The sequence below is a fragment of the Danio rerio genome, chromosome 23, assembly GCF_049306965.1.
Source record: "Danio rerio strain Tuebingen ecotype United States chromosome 23, GRCz12tu, whole genome shotgun sequence".
Taxonomy (NCBI): domain Eukaryota; kingdom Metazoa; phylum Chordata; class Actinopteri; order Cypriniformes; family Danionidae; genus Danio; species Danio rerio.
In genome coordinates this window covers 20,353,088-20,371,369 of record NC_133198.1, presented here as the reverse complement: position 1 = coordinate 20,371,369, position 18,282 = coordinate 20,353,088, and the positions used below count along the sequence as shown (strand labels likewise).

The following is an 18,282-nucleotide window of genomic DNA, read 5'->3' as shown; positions in this document are numbered from 1 at the left end:
CATAAACATTTTTTTCTTTCAATTTTAAATGCAAGCATAAAATTTTACTTTACAATGATTATTTTGCTAGCATACGTTGTTAGTCATGAGGTAAACAATTAACCAAATTTATTTTGTTAATTTTAATCAAAATCTGAGCATTTGCTTCCACTCTGGAATGTTAGACCTCCTCTGATGTTGTCAGTTTGATATGCTTGGCCACGCCCCTCCAACCATTGTTTTGCCATAAATTAAAGAAATAAAGCCCCACCCCTACTCATTATTCAGTTTCCGTTGGAAATACATCATATTGAAATAAGAGTATTCAGAAACTTCTTTTTTTTCTGGTGGACTTCTACTAAAAAATCATCTAAGTGACCACTTATACACACTTGTGTTTTATTTAAAAGACTCATGCACACTTCAAGTCTTTCCTCCAATCCTGTTCTGGTATTATTGACTTTGTTGGCCGCTTTCGAGACTGAAGACATGAATGATTGGGAGTAACAGGAGACAGGCCATCATCTCTGTTTCCCAGCATTCCTCTGGTTGCCCAATTTGGGCACAACTGATGAGGGGTGGGGGGGTGTCCCAGCGAGCCAGAAAGAAACTGGACTCCTTCCCCCTTTAGCACATGCGCACATTTCCAGCTGCGCACTAATACAGACCCCCGGAGCGACAGCCCGCTTGCTGCCTTCACAGACTGGAGATCTACAAAGAAGCAGCAGAAACATGAAGGCAGTGGGGTTTCGTGATTGTAATCTACTATTTTAGTTTTCCAGTGAATGTGGGGTCAGCAGGGGCAGCATGTCTCTTCCACTGGATATACGCTCTTACCAGAAAGACCCCTCCTTGGGGACGCTGGAGAAACAGCTCATCTGTCCCATCTGCATGGACGTCTTTACCAAACCTGTGGTCATTCTGCCCTGCCTGCACAACCTCTGCCGCAAGTGTGCCAATGAGCTCTACCAGGTGTGTACCACTGATCCGGTCAGAGGAGGATGATTTGTGTGTGAATGTGCAAATATTTTGACTTAACCAATGGAAACATGTTTGCAAGTGCTTTTTTCAAGCCTTTAGTAATTCTCAACATGCCATCTGTGTATTTGTTACTCTCCCAGAAATAAGTGAAGTTTTTCAAACTAATTTCGAGAGGAGCACGTGATATAATTGACTGCAGCTGGCCGCCTATCTACACTCATTAGTTAGCCAATCAGATCTATCCTAACTCACTATAAGTAGCCTTGCTAGATATTACTCCCTTATCTTCGTTTTCCGAAGAAACCCCCCATCCACCCCCTTTCTCCTCCTTTCCTCGTTTACAAAAAGGGAAGTTCTCGAGAACCACCTGATCTCGTACTCCCCTCACATGCTCTATGAAACTGGCGGGAGCCCTGGGCTCAACTATCTCCGAGCTCAGGGTTCTCCCCCGGGACAGCATGCCAAACCTGCATACAGTTGTCAAGCAATATCTAAGTGTGAACTCTTGAAACATTCTTTATTGAAAGAACCTGCAAACTGTCCATTGCACAACAGGTTCGTTTAAAAGGGAACACATAATGCAGATTATTAAAATGCTTTTCACTAAAGTCTAATTGAATGCAGATAAGCACATGCCGTTCCAAGTGTTTGCATTTGATTGCATACAAACACAGGAACCTGACATGAACTCTTCACTTCACTCTTCACTCTTCACCAAATCTTATGCTCTGTTAAGTTTTCTTTCAAACTGTTTTTAAAATGTTGCGTAGATATCCACACTGAAAAATTCATTTATAAATTAAACGTTTATTTTAAAGTAAGTGGTTGCAAACTATTTATATGGGCTGACTTTAAACAAGCGAATGAAGTTGAACATTACTAAATTTAAATTGTTTGTTTAAATTCAGCCCATTTAAATTGTTTGCAAACACTTACCTTAAAAAATTATTAATTAAATTAATGAATTTTTCAGTCAGTTTCTGATGGACGTCTCAGTCAAAATCAGAGAAAACATTAATGCTGTTTAAGTTGAGGGCAAATGCTTTAGCAGAAAAAGAAAATTATTTACAAATTAGTAGTTTCTTCACTGTTAAAAAAATAAAGTTGACTCAACTTAAAATTGAGCCAGCTTCAGGACATTTTTGAGTTGACTCAACTTTCAAGTACTGCACTCGATTAAAGTTAAAAATGTCCTGAAACTAGTTGCCTTAATTTAAGTTGTCAGCTTTTTTTTTTTTACATTCTTGAAGCCAAGGTAGTGAGATTTACTCGCATAACTCTTCCAAGCATGACCTTCAATACAGTCACTCTTAACGCCCTATTTACACTGTTGTGTCAGCATCTACGCTTCCCATTCACTTTGAATAGGTGACATCAGGTGTTGCCGAACTGCATTGTGGATCTGTCGGCGCCCCTTCAGTGGCATTGCTTGTTGCAGAAGTTGAGAACTTCTCAGCTTTTCAAGCGCCAACAGACACGTCAGCCAATGAGACCGTTTTATGCAAATCCACCGGCTCAGACAGTAGTCAATTGCGGATTAATTTTGGCTGACGCTGCTATCCGCTTGTTAAGTGGTGACGTGTTGGTGACGTATGTAATACTGTTTCCAGGTCCAACCCATCATTCGAGTTGAGAAATCATTCGTTTATGATCACTTTTCATTCATATCACACATTAAAGTTAATTTTACATAAAGTCATAGTGCACACAGCAATCTCTGGGCTTGCTGCATCACAAAAAACAAAATTTTAACAATTTATTAAAAAATGAATCACTTTCTGGCCATTGGATATTAGGCATGGACATATATATTGCGATCGTGACTTTTCAAAAGTATTAAATCGCTTTGTAAACTTTATTATTAACATTTCATGAGTCTCCCCATTCAGTTGAATAGAGCGCTTGGACAAGGAAGCTGCTCCGCGTGATGTCACACTTAACAAGCGGATGTCGATCACGTCAGCCCCAACTTTAAACACTCCCTCTGTCAAGCATTGATGCTGAAGCCCCATGTAAATCGAGCGTAAACCTCACTTCCATCCAGGTCACGGCACCATTGTGACTCTTACATTGTGCCCTAACAATGTGACACGACATTGCATTACAGGATCTTCTCCAACCATCTTCTCTGTGTTTAAAGGAGTTTTTGTAATAACCATGCACTAGCAATGGTGATGCATGAAGTTTCTATTTTAGAAAGTTTCAATTTCTGTGATGTTGCTGTCGAGAGCATTAACGACTATGACAATGATCACCTCAGATGCTGATTGTGTGCTTTATACTGTCTATAAAGATAGTTTACACAAGATGTAAAAACAATAAAAACTAGAAACACTTCCTTTTCACATCATGCATGTCAACCCTCCCATTTTTTGAGATTCTCTCTAACTTTTCCACTCTTTCACGCTATCGTCCTATCATTAAGAATTTTCTCATATTATTCCCATATTTTTAATCTTGAAAACACGTTGAAATTAATATTAAAATGTCTGCATTTACTTTCTATTCATCAAAGCTGTTCGTCGATCCTCGCTGTCATACAGAAGCTGATCTATGATTAGTTTATCCTACGGAGCGTCCGTCAGTCATCGCTTATGCTTCATGCGTTCGCTGATTCAGAGGCTCCAAATGAAGGGTGATTATCGACACACAGCTTTAATGGAAAAAAAGAGAATGCAGACATTTTTATATTCATTTCAATGTGCTTTCAATATTATAAATATGGGAAAATACGAGGAAAATCCCGGCAAAAATGGGGGTGAATTAAGTAAACAGTAAGTGTTTATAGAACAACAGTTTTGCGAGGGAACGCAAAAACGTAAAATATATATAATTTCGTATCACTCATTTTTTTTTTTTTTTTATCCATTTTATTTTTTCCCACCCATTTTTTCCCCCACCATCACATCCTCTCCGGGTCTCCATAGCTTCTTGATTTAAGAATGTTTAGATATTTGGACTAGATACAAGACAATAAAATCTAAGTAAAGAAAGGCGTTTTTTCCAGTGTAGGTTAAATATTTATTTATTCGATTATAAACCTGTCCATTTCACTTTATTGTCATCATTGGGCACATTTTTCTTGGACACTAGTCCCGCATTTGCACACAAGAACAAACAAACAACAATATTTATTTTAAAGACTGTTATTTAAATGTATTTAAACAGTTGTTTTATTTTGACAGTTATTTAGACGGTTACTGAAATGTTTCTGTTGGGCACACTTGGTGTGGACAGCTAAGTTACTTGTTGCTAAATTCTTGTCGAGTCATGTGTTGTTGGGATGGTGTTATGGTACTCACACCAATTCGAGCATGATTTGAATCTGCATCTCTAAAATGGTACAAGACTGTTTTCTCACACACCGTCTATATTAACTGGCTTCCAATGCATGTGCTGCATGCATATCATATATATGGTTATAAAATTAGTCTGCCTTCATTTCAGTGCTTTTTAAAAACGCTATATGGTACGTGGCAGTCAGTGCAGTAGCATTCAATGTCATATCAACATTTACCCAACAAAACAGGTAAACCATTATGCAGAAGAAAACGTATAAATGTTATAAGGAGCTAATGTCCTTTATAAATTTGTTTTTTTATGTGCTAAAGGCTATTTGCTAGCTACTTCAACAACATGTAAAAGTGTATGTACATAAGGTATATAACACATAATACATGGAGCAACTCCAGTAGTGCCATAGTTCACACAAACACAGTTTTTTAGACCTGTCATGCTAATATGTGGAAACCCAACAGGTGGGGTTTGCAAATGTCTAAACTCAATCCCTAGGCTGAAATCTGAGGTATAAAAATAGGTGATGGCCTACATTTGATGCGTTGAAGTCATCAGGGGTTTAGCTCTCCTGCAACACACAATGGACACATTGATGAGAGTTTTTTGTAATGTTAGCTCTTGTCTGTTTAATCCTTCTTATCTGCACATAACTGAAGTTTGATACCTTGACAGTTTTACGTTACACCTTCTCACAGGCAAAGGTCAAAAGCCAAGCTGTTCATCTGTCGTCTGGCTGTTGTAGGACAGAAAAACGATGCTGTCTCTGCATGTACCTCTTCTTTTTTGCATGCTTATCGAATAGTTTTCAGATGCTATCAAGTCACAGTTATCAGATAATTATATACGCCATCACACATGCACTTTGGTTAAAGACCTGGGTTTCAGTAAGGAGGTTCAACCAACTCGCAGTTTAAACTTGAACTCTGAGTTGACTTACAGAGAGATTAAAATCTCAAAGTTTTCGGTTTCAGAACAGCTGATCTGAGTTAGGTCAATCAAGTCTGAGTAGACTTATTAAGCTGTGGTCACACTAGAGTTTGACCTTGCGAAATTCTGTAGTATGGCGTTGCGAAAAGGGGCAGGATTAAACATGATGATTAGACATTTTAAAAAGCGAGCGATTGGTCCATGCCTTAATTTTCTGTTCAGAGGCCATGTCTTGATCCTCGATTGGTCTCACACAACAATCATGTGATGCAATTTCACAGGTCAGAGTTCACCAAGCTTGAACTTTCTAACACACCGAACAGCGCAACTTGTCGCATGAGCTTACGTTTCCAGTCTGATGCATTCACCTGCGTCTGAAGGGAAGTCTATGGGGAAAAAGGTGCGGTTTGACCGCAGCTTTAAGCGTGCACACCGAAACTATAAAAAGGCATTATCAATGGAGAGCAGATATTACGAATCACCATGGCAACATCTGAAAAAAGAGATCAGCATTTTTTTCTTCAGCGGAACTTGTGCTCGTGCAAAGTTAAAGCAAATATGACCATATGTTTAAAAAAAATAAAAGCAACACAACTGCATCAGTGAACCAGAGACAGAATGAGAAAACATAGCTGCTCAAGTTAATGTGTAAATTTACATTTAAAATATTTTAAGTATTTAAATATTTAGGTATAATAAAATAAGTAATGTAATGTGTAACAATTATAGGCTTTTAATTTGCAAAAGTGGGCAATTGGCCGTAATTTTTGAAGTTATTTCTGATGCAATTGCATTAAATTACATTAAACAGGCTACTGCATAGTTAGCAAGAATGCATAAAACCTAACCCTAATGTTCAGTGGAAATGTTTAATTTAAGGTTCCCACTATTACTCATGTTGATCAGTTAAGATTACATTTCAAAAATTAAGTTTTTAAAAGATTTAAAAGTGCCATTGTGTGTCTGCTTTTCTAATTGATCAAGTGGTACACTCTCTGAAAAAAGGTACACGGTGGTACAAATAATGTTCCTCAAGAAACAGTTTTGTACCTTTCTAAGGGTTGTTCCTTACATAGGACAGAAAATACCTCTTATGATACTGTTCTGTACCTTTTATAGTACAATTGAAATGAAGGTACACAATAGTTCTCATAAAAAGGTATATAAGTGGTGGACAACTCCTTTATCACAATATCTATGAAAATATATATTAGTGGAAAAGCAAAGTGATTTATGAATAATTTCCTGATTAAACCATGAATCATCATTTAAAAGCTTATGCTTAAAGAAACTCAGAAACATTAAGTTCTATGATACGAAACAACTGGTAAAACAAAACTATAGATATTGTAATGTAAACATTTAAGGCATTCTAATAAACCTTTGGTCTGCATTTTCTAATAAAAAAAAGATTTATTATTGATATTCGCACCTTTTGGAGTTTGTTTTTTACTCACATGAACAAAAGACCCGCATATACAAAGTGTTCATGCAGACATTTTAGTATTGTAAAACTAATCATTAAACTAAACATTGTGCATATCTCGTTTAAATACTTGTGCAAAATTCCATTTCTATTTTAAAATTGTGTAAATTTAACATTTTAAAGTTATTATAAAGGTGTTTTATTAAAATTTGAGAAAAAACTTTTATATCGTAGATTGGAGAATGTATTTCAGTAAGATTTTTGTAAAAAGTGTTGTGAAATGTTTAGCAAAAAATAGATCTTTTGATTTATTGATTTTATATTTTTTATTCTTTATTGTGACACATTTTGGATATACTGTAGCAAAATGTCTTTAAATAGTTCTTGAAGGAACACATTTGACACTGTTAAGGTACAAAGTGTTTTGTCACTGTAGTGGTACCTTGGTACCTGATCCTTGGTTCATGGATCAGATTTGTACCTTTGATGAAGGTACAATATTGTATCTGCAGGTCTTATAAAACAAAGGTACATTTTGGTTTCCCATGGTACAAACAATGTCCTTAAAGGTACAAACTGCAATGGTACAAATTGGTTTCTTTTTCTTAAGGTACAATTCTCTCCCATAAAAAGGTTCTGCCCCAGTGACAAGGGTTTGTACCTTCTTTGCTACAACATTGTACCATTTTTTCAAAGAGTGTAGAGGTTGATATGACATTTAGAATGTAAGAAGACCTAAAAAAAAAAGTTTTTAGGATGAGTAATAATAACATTAATAGTTACAGTACATGTCCCTGTCGAAGGTCAGTGAATTTAAACTAATTGTTTATTTTTTTACAGTAATATTAAAGGTAAAACTTTAAAACTATGCTATTGAATCTAATTGTAATTTTTCCAAAAAAGGACAAGCCATTCTCGTAACTTTGTTCTATGTGTGATTGAAATGACTTATGGCTAAGGCAAGAAATACCACTTCATCTTTAAAAAAGGGAAGGAGACCTTGCTTTCTCGAGTTTGACAAACCTGCCGTTTTGAAATGGAAAACCCAGAGTTTCTCTCATTTTAAGGTTAGCATACTCTGTTTTCACTTCACCACCTTACTGAAACAGGGCTCTGATATCAACAATAAATGTACAAATTTATATTTTTAAAAGTCTTTCTAAATATCACAGAATCAACCTGACTATTAAAATAAGATGAACACTGTTAGCACTTTCAGAAGATTTTTTGCAGCCAATGAAAGGTAAACAAAATATTGAAAGCCAATTAAAAATCAACCTTAAAAGCTGACAATAAAACTGTAGGTTGTGCATATAATAACAGAAATTTGTGCAAAGATGTGGGCACTAATATATTTATGCTATTTTATCATAAAATTTTAAGAATTACTTACCACCAAAAATGACCACAAGGCCTTTGTTTGTCTTTAAAAAACAAATTAAGATATTTTAGGTGAAATCTGAGAGCAATGTCCCAATAAGACAAGTCATTTTACTCAGCGGCCATGTTTGAAATGCCTCTCAGGCAGTATGCTGAATGGGGAAACATCAAATTCTCCAAAACTGTTTGCCAAGCTTGCGATTATATTTGGAATCACCAATAAATTAAACAACAACCATCTCATATGTTTTATTACTAAACTTCTGAATCAAACTAAATATTATCAGCATATTATCAGGTTGATCAAGTTATTGCGCATGCACACTCGAAAGAAACAAAATCATGACACGAACCTCATTTATGGCCGTTCTACACATTATCATCCTCTGAATACTGATTGTCTGATTGCACTGCTCTTCTAAAATAATAAATAGTAAATCTCCTCTAGAAATGACAGCGACTCTTTGTTTACAAGTTTGTGGGCATTTGAATAGTTGCTGTCATGTGATGTATGTTTGACTGGACTGACTGTACCTCGCATTCGTTTTATACAGATTACAAAACTAGAAAACTTTTCAGTTGCACTTGGTTCATTTTAAAGTAGAGATTTCAAGCGTTATCTGGATATATTTCTTATGTCTGTGAATCCAGTATTCACTGAGCTTCCAGTGTATTTGCTGACCTACAAACTGTTGTAAAAGCTCATGTCTGGTCTGAGCTTTTCCCTGGAGAAACGTCATTCTATAGCGATCGAAGATTAGCTCCTGTACAAGAAGGCGGGGCTTCATTCGCCATATTGACCTAAAAAAACTATACAAGTGACATGTCTTGTGTATTCTATAGACTTTGATAAACACCAATGTATTTTAGACTCAGAAGTCCAGAAAGTCCAAACAACACCAGAAAAATACAAAATAAATCTTCAAATTATACATTACTGCATGGGGCTTGTAAACGTGCACAATATACTGACACTGAGGAGAAGAAACTGTTGAATAAAGTGATTAGTTTTGCTTTATATGCACACACATTATTCTTGATTGTTAATGTTCTGATTGAACCACTGAATACACATGGACTGTTTTGAGGTTGTGTCTTGGTACCTTGCTGGATTTTGAACAAGTCAGAAAAGCTTAGTGTATGTGGAGGCTTAAAGAGCTCTCAGATTTCAAATGAATATCTTCATTTGTGTTTCAAAGACAAATAAAGGTCTTGGTGGTTTATAACAACATCAGTGTGAGTAAATAATAACAGAATGTTATTTTTGGGTAAACTAACCCTTAAGGCCAGTGTTTTCAATGTAAGGATGTGCTTTTAATGCTTTAAAGGGGTAGTTCACTCAAAAATAACAAAAATACTCATCATTTACTCATGCTAGGGATTCAAAACTTATAAATGATGGTAAAATTCCAAGGTTTGCTGTCTCCCTGGGACAATTACAGCCAAAATATATTACTAATACTTACATTTTACATTCAAATTTATTGTGTTATCTACATAATCAGCTTACTAATTATTCTAGAATTGTATTCAAATGCATGCTTACTTGTGCTGAATGCTTTAAATGGTTATTAATGTATGTAAATATGCTCTACTTTTATGACAAGAATACCAGTGACAACAATATTCTACCCTCCATCATATTTAACTTTTATGGCATATGTAACGCTGAAACTCTTCTATCAAAATAAGTAAAGAGGTAAATTTGACTTGAGAGGCCCTTCATGTACAGTTTGTAATAGGAGACTAGTTCCCATGTGAAAGCAGCATTATTCTCAAACAGTGTTTTCTTTGAGCCAGTGATGGTGCTTTGAATCACACTGACTCGACCCATAAGCCTCAGCAGCTGAGAGCTATAAAAGAGGATGACTATTTTAGGATCCCTGGTGAGATGAGTCTTAAACTTCTCTTTTTGCAAATGCTAAGTCATACTCAAGCCTGTGCTGATTAAGACAGATGCACACTTGCAGAGACAAGGGTACAGAAGCTGTATTGAATTTGGAAAAGTGATTTCATATAACCAGAAATACTCTTGAAGAACAGCATGCTGAGTAAGATGTGTAGCCGACTCTCTTCCAGGTTGGAATTGAAGGTAGTTTCCGCTGCCCTTCCTGTCGGCGTGAGGTCGTCTTGGGCCGTCATGGAGTTTTTGGACTGCAACGCAATTTGCTGGTGGAGAACATTATTGATGTTTACAAGCAGGAGTCTGAAAGGTCAGATCAAAGGGTGTTGAGTAATGGTTGGCACTTAACAACATAGTTCTGTTTCCATTCATTTATTTATTTATTTTTTGTAGGTGCTTTTTGCACTGTTGCAAAAAATGCCTTATGGAAACACCAAGATGTGCATACATTTAGAAAATGGACAAAAACTTATGCACAACCAAACATTTTATCTGGTAAAAGAAAATGTGGATGAGCTACACTCAAAAAAAGACGTCTGCTGTTTTTTCAAACTATTTAAATTGAGCTGAAACAACACAATTTAATTGTTTTAATTGTTTGAATTTGTAAAAATTAAGTTAACTTAATTATTTCATGTTGTCCCAACACAAATCAATTATGTGGAACCCAGCGTTTTTTTTTACAGTGTGTAATAGACAAAACAAATTCTCTGAACAAAAAAGTCATGTACCTTTGTTTTAACAGGTGGATGTAGTAAATTTCTAAAGCAAAATGGCAGTCCGCTTTCTTGTCGAAACTGAGGCCTGATTGTACGGCATTAATGGACAAGCCAGTGGACTGACCACATCACATCACATCACACTGGTTATTCTTAAATGCCTCAGCCAACATCCATCACTAAAATATTTGATCATCTGACGCTCAGAAAGATGTTATGTGCCTCTAAAATGCTGTTATGACATCTTTCATTGCATTTCATTAAGTTGTGTATTATATAAGAAAAAGGCAGAATTTAGATCTCTTTAACTAGATTTAATTAGATGGAAATGGTGTTTAATTTCAGTTTTGTGCATCAGTTTCTTTTGCATCTATGGATGGAAACCTAGCTAGCAATTATCTAGTAAATAATTATGTTTACTGATGTAGTATTATTGGCCAAAATGCAGGGTTGCAGACAATTCATTCATGTTGTCCCAACACAATTTCATTAGGTTTACGGAACTAATTTAAGTAGATTGAACATAAAACAACTAAGTTTCCCTCCAAAAATTCCGGAATTGTTTTGTTTCAGCTCAGTTTAAAAATGTAGTTTGAGCAAGCAGCAAAAAACTTTTTTCTTTTCTTTTCTTTTTTTTTTTTTTTTTTTTGAGTGTATGCGTTTATTACCTGTTAACTTTTGTATCATATAGATCTTAATTAAATTATCCAGCTAAAACTGTCATACATTTTAAAAACTTTGGACCATGACTTGAGTTAGTTTTAGAGACTGTTGTCAGGTTTAAGCGTGTGAAAAAATGTAGTAAAATTGAAAGTGAACATGTCAAAGTTTATTTTGTTATTATTGTATTTTCACACACTGTAAAAATGCACAATTCATTTATGTTATCCCAACACAAATCGATTAAGTTAACTTAACACATTTATCAAATTTATGTTGATTGAACATAAAAAATTAAGTTGTCCCAATGAAATCTCAAGAATTGTGTTGTTTCAGCACATTTTAAATAAACAGTTTTATCAAGTAAAAAAAAATATTTTTTTTGAGTGCATTATATAAAATCTTTTCATTTCCATAAAATTTTACTGTAAAACTGGTATCCCATACATATTAAAATAAAACGGTCAAGGATAAAAACACAATAAAGCCTGGGGCTTGTTCTCATTGTGGTCCTTGCTGTCAAAAAAAGTATAGCTGCAAAGTACAGTTAATGAATAAAACAAACAAAATTATTCACGATACAACAACATAAAAACATCAACCATGCAAACTAACGACCCTCATTAAAACAACCATCTTTTGACCACTTTTTTGAACCTCCTTGAATCTTTTATTTTCTTGACCGGTTTTGGTCATTTGTTCCACATGATTGCACTTGTATATAAAAACAGATTTTTCCTTACTACATTTCTTAATTTAACAAAACAAATATTAAAATTCCAACCCCTAGTATAGGCATGCTGTTGCCTCACCATTTGAAAAATAGTGCACCAAACAAAGCTTCAGAAGTTTATCTTTAAAGATTTCTCTTTTAAATGTATCATATGTCAATGTGTCTTTAGCTATAGGCCTCCACCGATGCCTCCTGCAGAGTTCAACTGTAAAGAGCATGAAGATGAGAAGCTCAATATTTACTGTATCACGTGTCAGCAGCCGTCCTGCTCTCTCTGTAAGGTGTTTGGGGCACACAAGAACTGCAAAGTAGTTCCTTTGCCAGATATTTACCAGAAGGAGAAGGTATGAAAGCATTTGTGCTATTATTTAACATCTTTGTAGCAGTCAGAACAGTTCACTCATTTCACTTCTCACAGGCTGAACTCAGTGACAGACTTGCATCTTTGGTGTCCACAAATGAGCGTGTTCAATCATTTGTCAATGATCTAGAGGCGCTCAACAGGAACATAGAGGTTTGTGTTGATTATGTATAAAGAAATTACATTGTAATAAACTTTGATATTAAAACACCAACATAATATCCTACAATACCACTGTGACAGGAAAACAGCAGGATCCAGAAACAGATTCTGTGTGAGAAATTTGATCGCATGTCTGCCATTCTGGAGGAAAGGCGTAAGATCATGATGCAACAAATCACTTTTGAGCAGGAAGAAAAGACGGGCTGGACCCAGTCTCTACTGCAAACCTACAATGAGCATTTGGACACAAACTCAAAGTTGATCCAGGCAGCCCAGAGTGCCATAGACGAGCCTGAGATGGCTGCTTTTGTGCAGGTATAATCATCTTTTTTGCCTCCTTAGTGGCATCCACTGTATCTGTCTATTTATCTATATTTTGAATGTCAAACATGACACTTTTATCTCTTTTATAGACCTCAAAGGATCTTACTGAGAAGTAAGTCTCGCCCTTTTAAACAAATTTAGCACAGCCTTGTCCCTGTTGAACTCAACCATGTAAGAATAACAGACTTTCAAGACATGAAATTGTTAGAAAAAAACAACAACATACTAATCAACCATTTGGGCTGCTGTTGCTACTACTACTTCTTCTTCCACTTCTGCTGAAATCAAATATCTAAGCAGATACTTTTTTAAAATGATGCTAACTTCATGTAAATTCATGTAAAGATGTCATAGAATGCATTATTACAATGTTAATTTCTTCTCTGATATCTACATAGAATGTATGTGGCTTAGGTAAATGCACAAATTCTCCAGAAAATATTTGTTTTGTGGTCATACATAACCGCACATCATGATTTTGCCAAGTATGATGCCATCCTAACATCTATGTTGATCCTGGAGCATCATTTTCAGCAACAACATACACTCTCAGAAATAAAGGGACATGAGCTGTCACTGGGGTGGTACCTTTTCAAAAGCTACACATTTGTACTTAAAGGGTCCATACTGGTACTTCAAAAGTATATATTACCTACAAATTATAAGAGGAACACTTTGTACCCTTGAGGTATTAATATGGATCTTTTAAGTACAAATTTGTACCTAAGGGTGTCACCACCCTTGTGACAGCTCACAAACCTTTATTTTTGAGAGTGTAGATGTTAATTCTTAATTATTTTTATTTAAATGGGCTCATTTTACAACCCTCCTGGAATTAAACACTTGAGTGTTACTATATTTGAATTCATTCAGCCGATCTTTACCTTAGCTTAGTATAAATCATTGATTTGGATTAGACAATTAGCATTAGTTCAAAAGAATCAAAAAAAGAGTAAAGCTAGACTATTCTCTTGTTAACCTACACTGAATGCTAAGTCTGATAGAAAAAGTACAGTTGCTATTTTCTAATCTGATATGGATCGAAACTTTACTCTCATTCTGGCTAAATAATCAGGGAACGTTGTTGCCGTACCATCAGACAAATTGATATTATGCAGATTCAAACTGGAAGTGCAAGTGTAGCATTTGGTGTTGAGGGCTATTTTCAGCCATTATTACACCTGCTACAGACATGGTATGGCAGAAGAATTTCTTGATTATTACACCAGTATGAAAGTATAGCTTCAATCAATAAAATGGAGTGTAATTCAAATAAAAGGGAGAGTTCATTTAAAGCTTTTTCAAAAGAAGAGTCCCACATACATAATAACTATATCACATCCTTAGATAAACTTAAAAATAAGGGGGGAAATTATTGTAGTAATGTCTCTTGTGGCCAATCAAAAACCGCCTGGGGTGTGCATATTAATTATCCCAAGAAAAATTATCACAGTTTAATTTTAATTGGTCTGTTTTTCACCAGAGTTTTATACTCACAGGATTTACATGAGAAGGAGAAAACAATGGTGTTCTGTACCCTTGTATGTCATTTACATGTGCTGAACTTATTATTCAACTATGCCTATCCAGATTATTAGTTTAAGACACCATAAAAATATGCTAATATGGTTGAAATTCCTTGATAGAAACTTGCTAACAAGATGTTTATTCATGCTAAAACATTAGCAACTGTCAAATTCATGTTAGCGTCATCCTATCTGTCTGCTTGCCTGTTTGTCCAACATCAAGCTTACAAACTACTTCAGACTTTCAGGCTCAGCTTTCACAAGTCAACACAAATATCATTATTTAACTCCTCATTAAATCTCTTTTTAAATCTTGTTAGTGCATTTATCCAACTACAGTACCTGTCCTTTCCTCTGAAGGGTTGGTAAAGCGTCAAAATGCTTCACTCTGGAGACTCTGGATCCTGATTATCAGAACATGGATCACTACAGGGTGGATTTCGATGCAGAGGAGAGAGTCCTGCAGCAGCTGGATTTCATGGAGAGTAAGTATCATTGACCGAGTAGATCAGGGGTGCCCAATCTCAGTTCTGGAGGATTGATGTCCTGTAGAGCTTAGCTTCAACTTGCCACAACATACCTGCAGTTGCATGTTTTAGCAAATGCTTGATTTGCCCTCCAAGACAGAGTTTGGGTGACTCTGCAATAGATAAACTTATTTATATGTTTTATGTTTAGTCAGAGATCAGACAAATTCTGCATCTTTACAGTTGAACCCGAAGTGGAGGAAACACCCGATGAACCAGATTCTGAAGCAGAGTCTGAAACCGAACCACTACAGACTCCAGAACCAGAATCTGAAGCAGACCAGGATCTAAAGTCAGAGGGTTCTGAGGTGGCAAATCCCACGCCTGAGACAATGGAGGACAGCTGGAGACAAGAAGACAGCTGTGGAGATCTCAAAAAAGTGGCCATGTGTGAGAAGAATGGCTTAAGCACTGCACAGGTACATTCATATTTGCCATTGATTTAATTATTTTTAGTTACTGTTTTATTTATTGTGGGTATATGACAATAATTGTACTTGTCAATAGTTATTATTAAAATGTTTTTATGTCAATAGTATTTCAGTCGTATTTTGTTTGTTTCATTTTATACTTTGAATAATTTTAACAGTGTTAATAATAGATAATTAATAATATACATATATCATTCATTTATTTCCAAATTTTAGTAAAGAAAGAAAGAAAAAGAAAGTGTTTTTTTTTTTTTTTTTTTTTTTAATTGTTGTTGTATTTTCTTTTCTCAGGTTGTAACTCTAGTCCTTTATTTCCTGGCCTTTCTGGTCATCCTACAGCGAATATGGGGACACATCCAGTGCTTTATTTTTATATAAGGACAGCATAAAGACACATTCAGCAGGTCAGAATTATAATTTTCACATGCTGTTTTATATGAAAACGGAGTGAAATATTTCTGTAAAAGTAAAAGTAGAGAAAGAATTAAGAACAGATTAAACTGGTTTATGTTCAAAATCACCTTTCCCAATTTTCTTGAAACGTTCACACATTTGAGCTCTTTCATGATTATGACTGAGCCCTCCAGTGGTCACCGGTGAGACTGCCGGTCTCAAGAACGAGGACCTGCTGTCACTCAGAACAGGTTTCCGCGGGTTCTCTTCTTGATTTGGTTTTTGGAACAAACCTTACTGTGTTTGTGCTGATAATTAAAACATTGTGTCTACTTAATTTTGGTTGTGTGTTTTGTTTGTTTAATAACAAGTCATTTTGATGTAAAGATCTTGATTCTTTCAGTCTATGCTGGAATGCTATTTAATAAATATGAAATGGTGTATTATCTTGAGTTTAAAACATGTCCCCAACTCCTTATTGAGTTTAGACTTGGGGTGTCATGATATCAACAGAGGAAACACTTTTTCTTTTTTTTACAGGACTTTTCTTATGTGCTGATGAAAATTGTTTGTGTAATCTTAAGAGTCATATGTTTTAATTAAACCTCGCATTTTATTTACTTATTTTATTTTATTTTTTAAAGCATGGCCACGATCAAGTTGGAATTAAGTAAAATTACCACACACACACACACACACACACACACACACACACACACACACACGCACACACGTAAAAACAGACCAGTTGTAAGTTTCAAAGTGTTAAACAATTGAACATACTTTTGCTGAACAGATATTTAACTTACAATAAAATACATTAGAAAATATAATTTGGACATAAAAACTACAGTACTCATGATGCTGTGCAAAAATGCAACAATCAAACTGCAAAATGAGGCAAATAATCTACCTATGCTCTCAATCATGTACTATTTTTAATAAACTTTAAATAGTCTATATTATTCTTATAAATGCAACCAAGAATGTCAACTGAATAATATTGAATAATAAGTTTTATAATTTTACATTTTGATTTATGATGCTTCTTGATATTGTGGTTCTTCTCATTACAGCCATTAAGTAGTATTGCTTTCTTTATTTAATTTTTCTTCATCATATATTTCTTTGTTTGAAATCAAAGTTTATAATGTGGTTCTTGTAGCTGATTTGATTTATGGCGTATTATGCTAGAACAATTTTTAAAATTCCTTTAGGGAAATACATTTCCAGGAACAGCACTACTAAAAATGGATTGGCACCAATACAAAATAAATAAATAAAAATGAATGTATGAATGAATGATTGAATGAATGAATGAATAAACGAATGAATGAATGAATGAATGAATGAATGAATGAATGAATGAACGAATGAAAAAAAGAGTCATTAAAGACGGAGTGGACATTGTTTGAATTGATATTACAAAGTTGAATATCAAACAAAAAAATCTATATTTGAATAATTTATAATAGATATCACAGCATTCCTTGATAAAAGTATTTTGTCTGTTTTGATTTGGAAAAAAGGTTGTTTGACTGAAACATTGTTTCAGCAGGGTTTTTTCACACCTCTACTTTGGAAAAAGTCAGGAAAGTGGGTGTGTCCAGTTCTGTTTAGGGGGGAGTGTCAGAGAAAAAGAGGGAGGGTCTGTAAAAAATTGCATAAAAATGGGAGTGTCGGATTGGGCATGCACTGATTTTCAGAGACAAAACACTCAGAGGAGAGAAAGACAGTGACTGTGTTTACATGGACATCAGTAATCTAATTATTTGACAAATTATTAAATAGTGGAGTTTAACTGCAGTTTGGCTCTTTTATTCAGGAATTTCATTCATGCCCCTCATCATGACAAACGAGATATTTGATCCGAGGAACTGCTCTAAGCATGTATTTTTCATACAACGTTTGATAACGCATGGCGAATGAGAGAAAAAAAACCTCTGCATTTCCAGGAAACGTAGATGCACTCGGCAGGTAGCGTCAAAAAGCAGTGTGTGTTATTCCTGTCACAAAATGCAGTGAAAATCCCACACGACGGTAATTTTGATTGTGGTGCTAACATGTTTACACTCGGTGTAATGGTTAGTTCAATATGAACTTTGCCATCTGCATAAACAAAGACCACTGGTCGCTCACATACCAAATCTGTAGAGACAGGACAATCAACACCAACTAGCCGCATCTTTATTAAGAGGAGACGAGTGGCAAATCCGGATCTCACCATTTCCAGATGAGTAAAGCTCTCGTTTAAAAAAAATGTCCCTTAGACACGTATTGTTGTCGAGCGTTGTGTGCACTGTAATCCACACGTGAGTCCAGCTGCGCTCTCATAGAGAGAAAATGAAAACGAAACCTTAACTGCAGCAAATTATAAAAGCAACACTGCACACTTGTTTTGACAACACAGCGTGTCGTCTCTCTGCCATCTGAACACTGTAACAGGTAAAAACAGTCTTGAAAGCCATCATGCATATTAATGAAGTTGCACAATAGAGTGCACAGATTGGTTTAAACCATGTCTTTCTCATGCATTAATGCAGCACACTCAGA

At 35.3% G+C, this 18,282-nt stretch overlaps 1 protein-coding gene across 1 annotated transcript; it reads left to right on the top strand.

Annotated features, from left to right (window-relative positions):
* The first annotated feature begins 641 nt into the window (after positions 1–641).
* On the top strand, positions 642–16,062 carry trim101 (tripartite motif containing 101). Its single transcript, NM_001003581.1, is given in 9 exon segments — positions 642–951; positions 10,055–10,203; positions 12,175–12,349; positions 12,424–12,519; positions 12,610–12,843; positions 12,942–12,964; positions 14,739–14,863; positions 15,089–15,324; positions 15,628–16,062. Coding segments are annotated over 9 exon segments (1,290 nt in total). The 5' UTR covers positions 642–786; the 3' UTR covers positions 15,715–16,062.
* Positions 16,063–18,282: the final 2,220 nt, after the last annotated feature.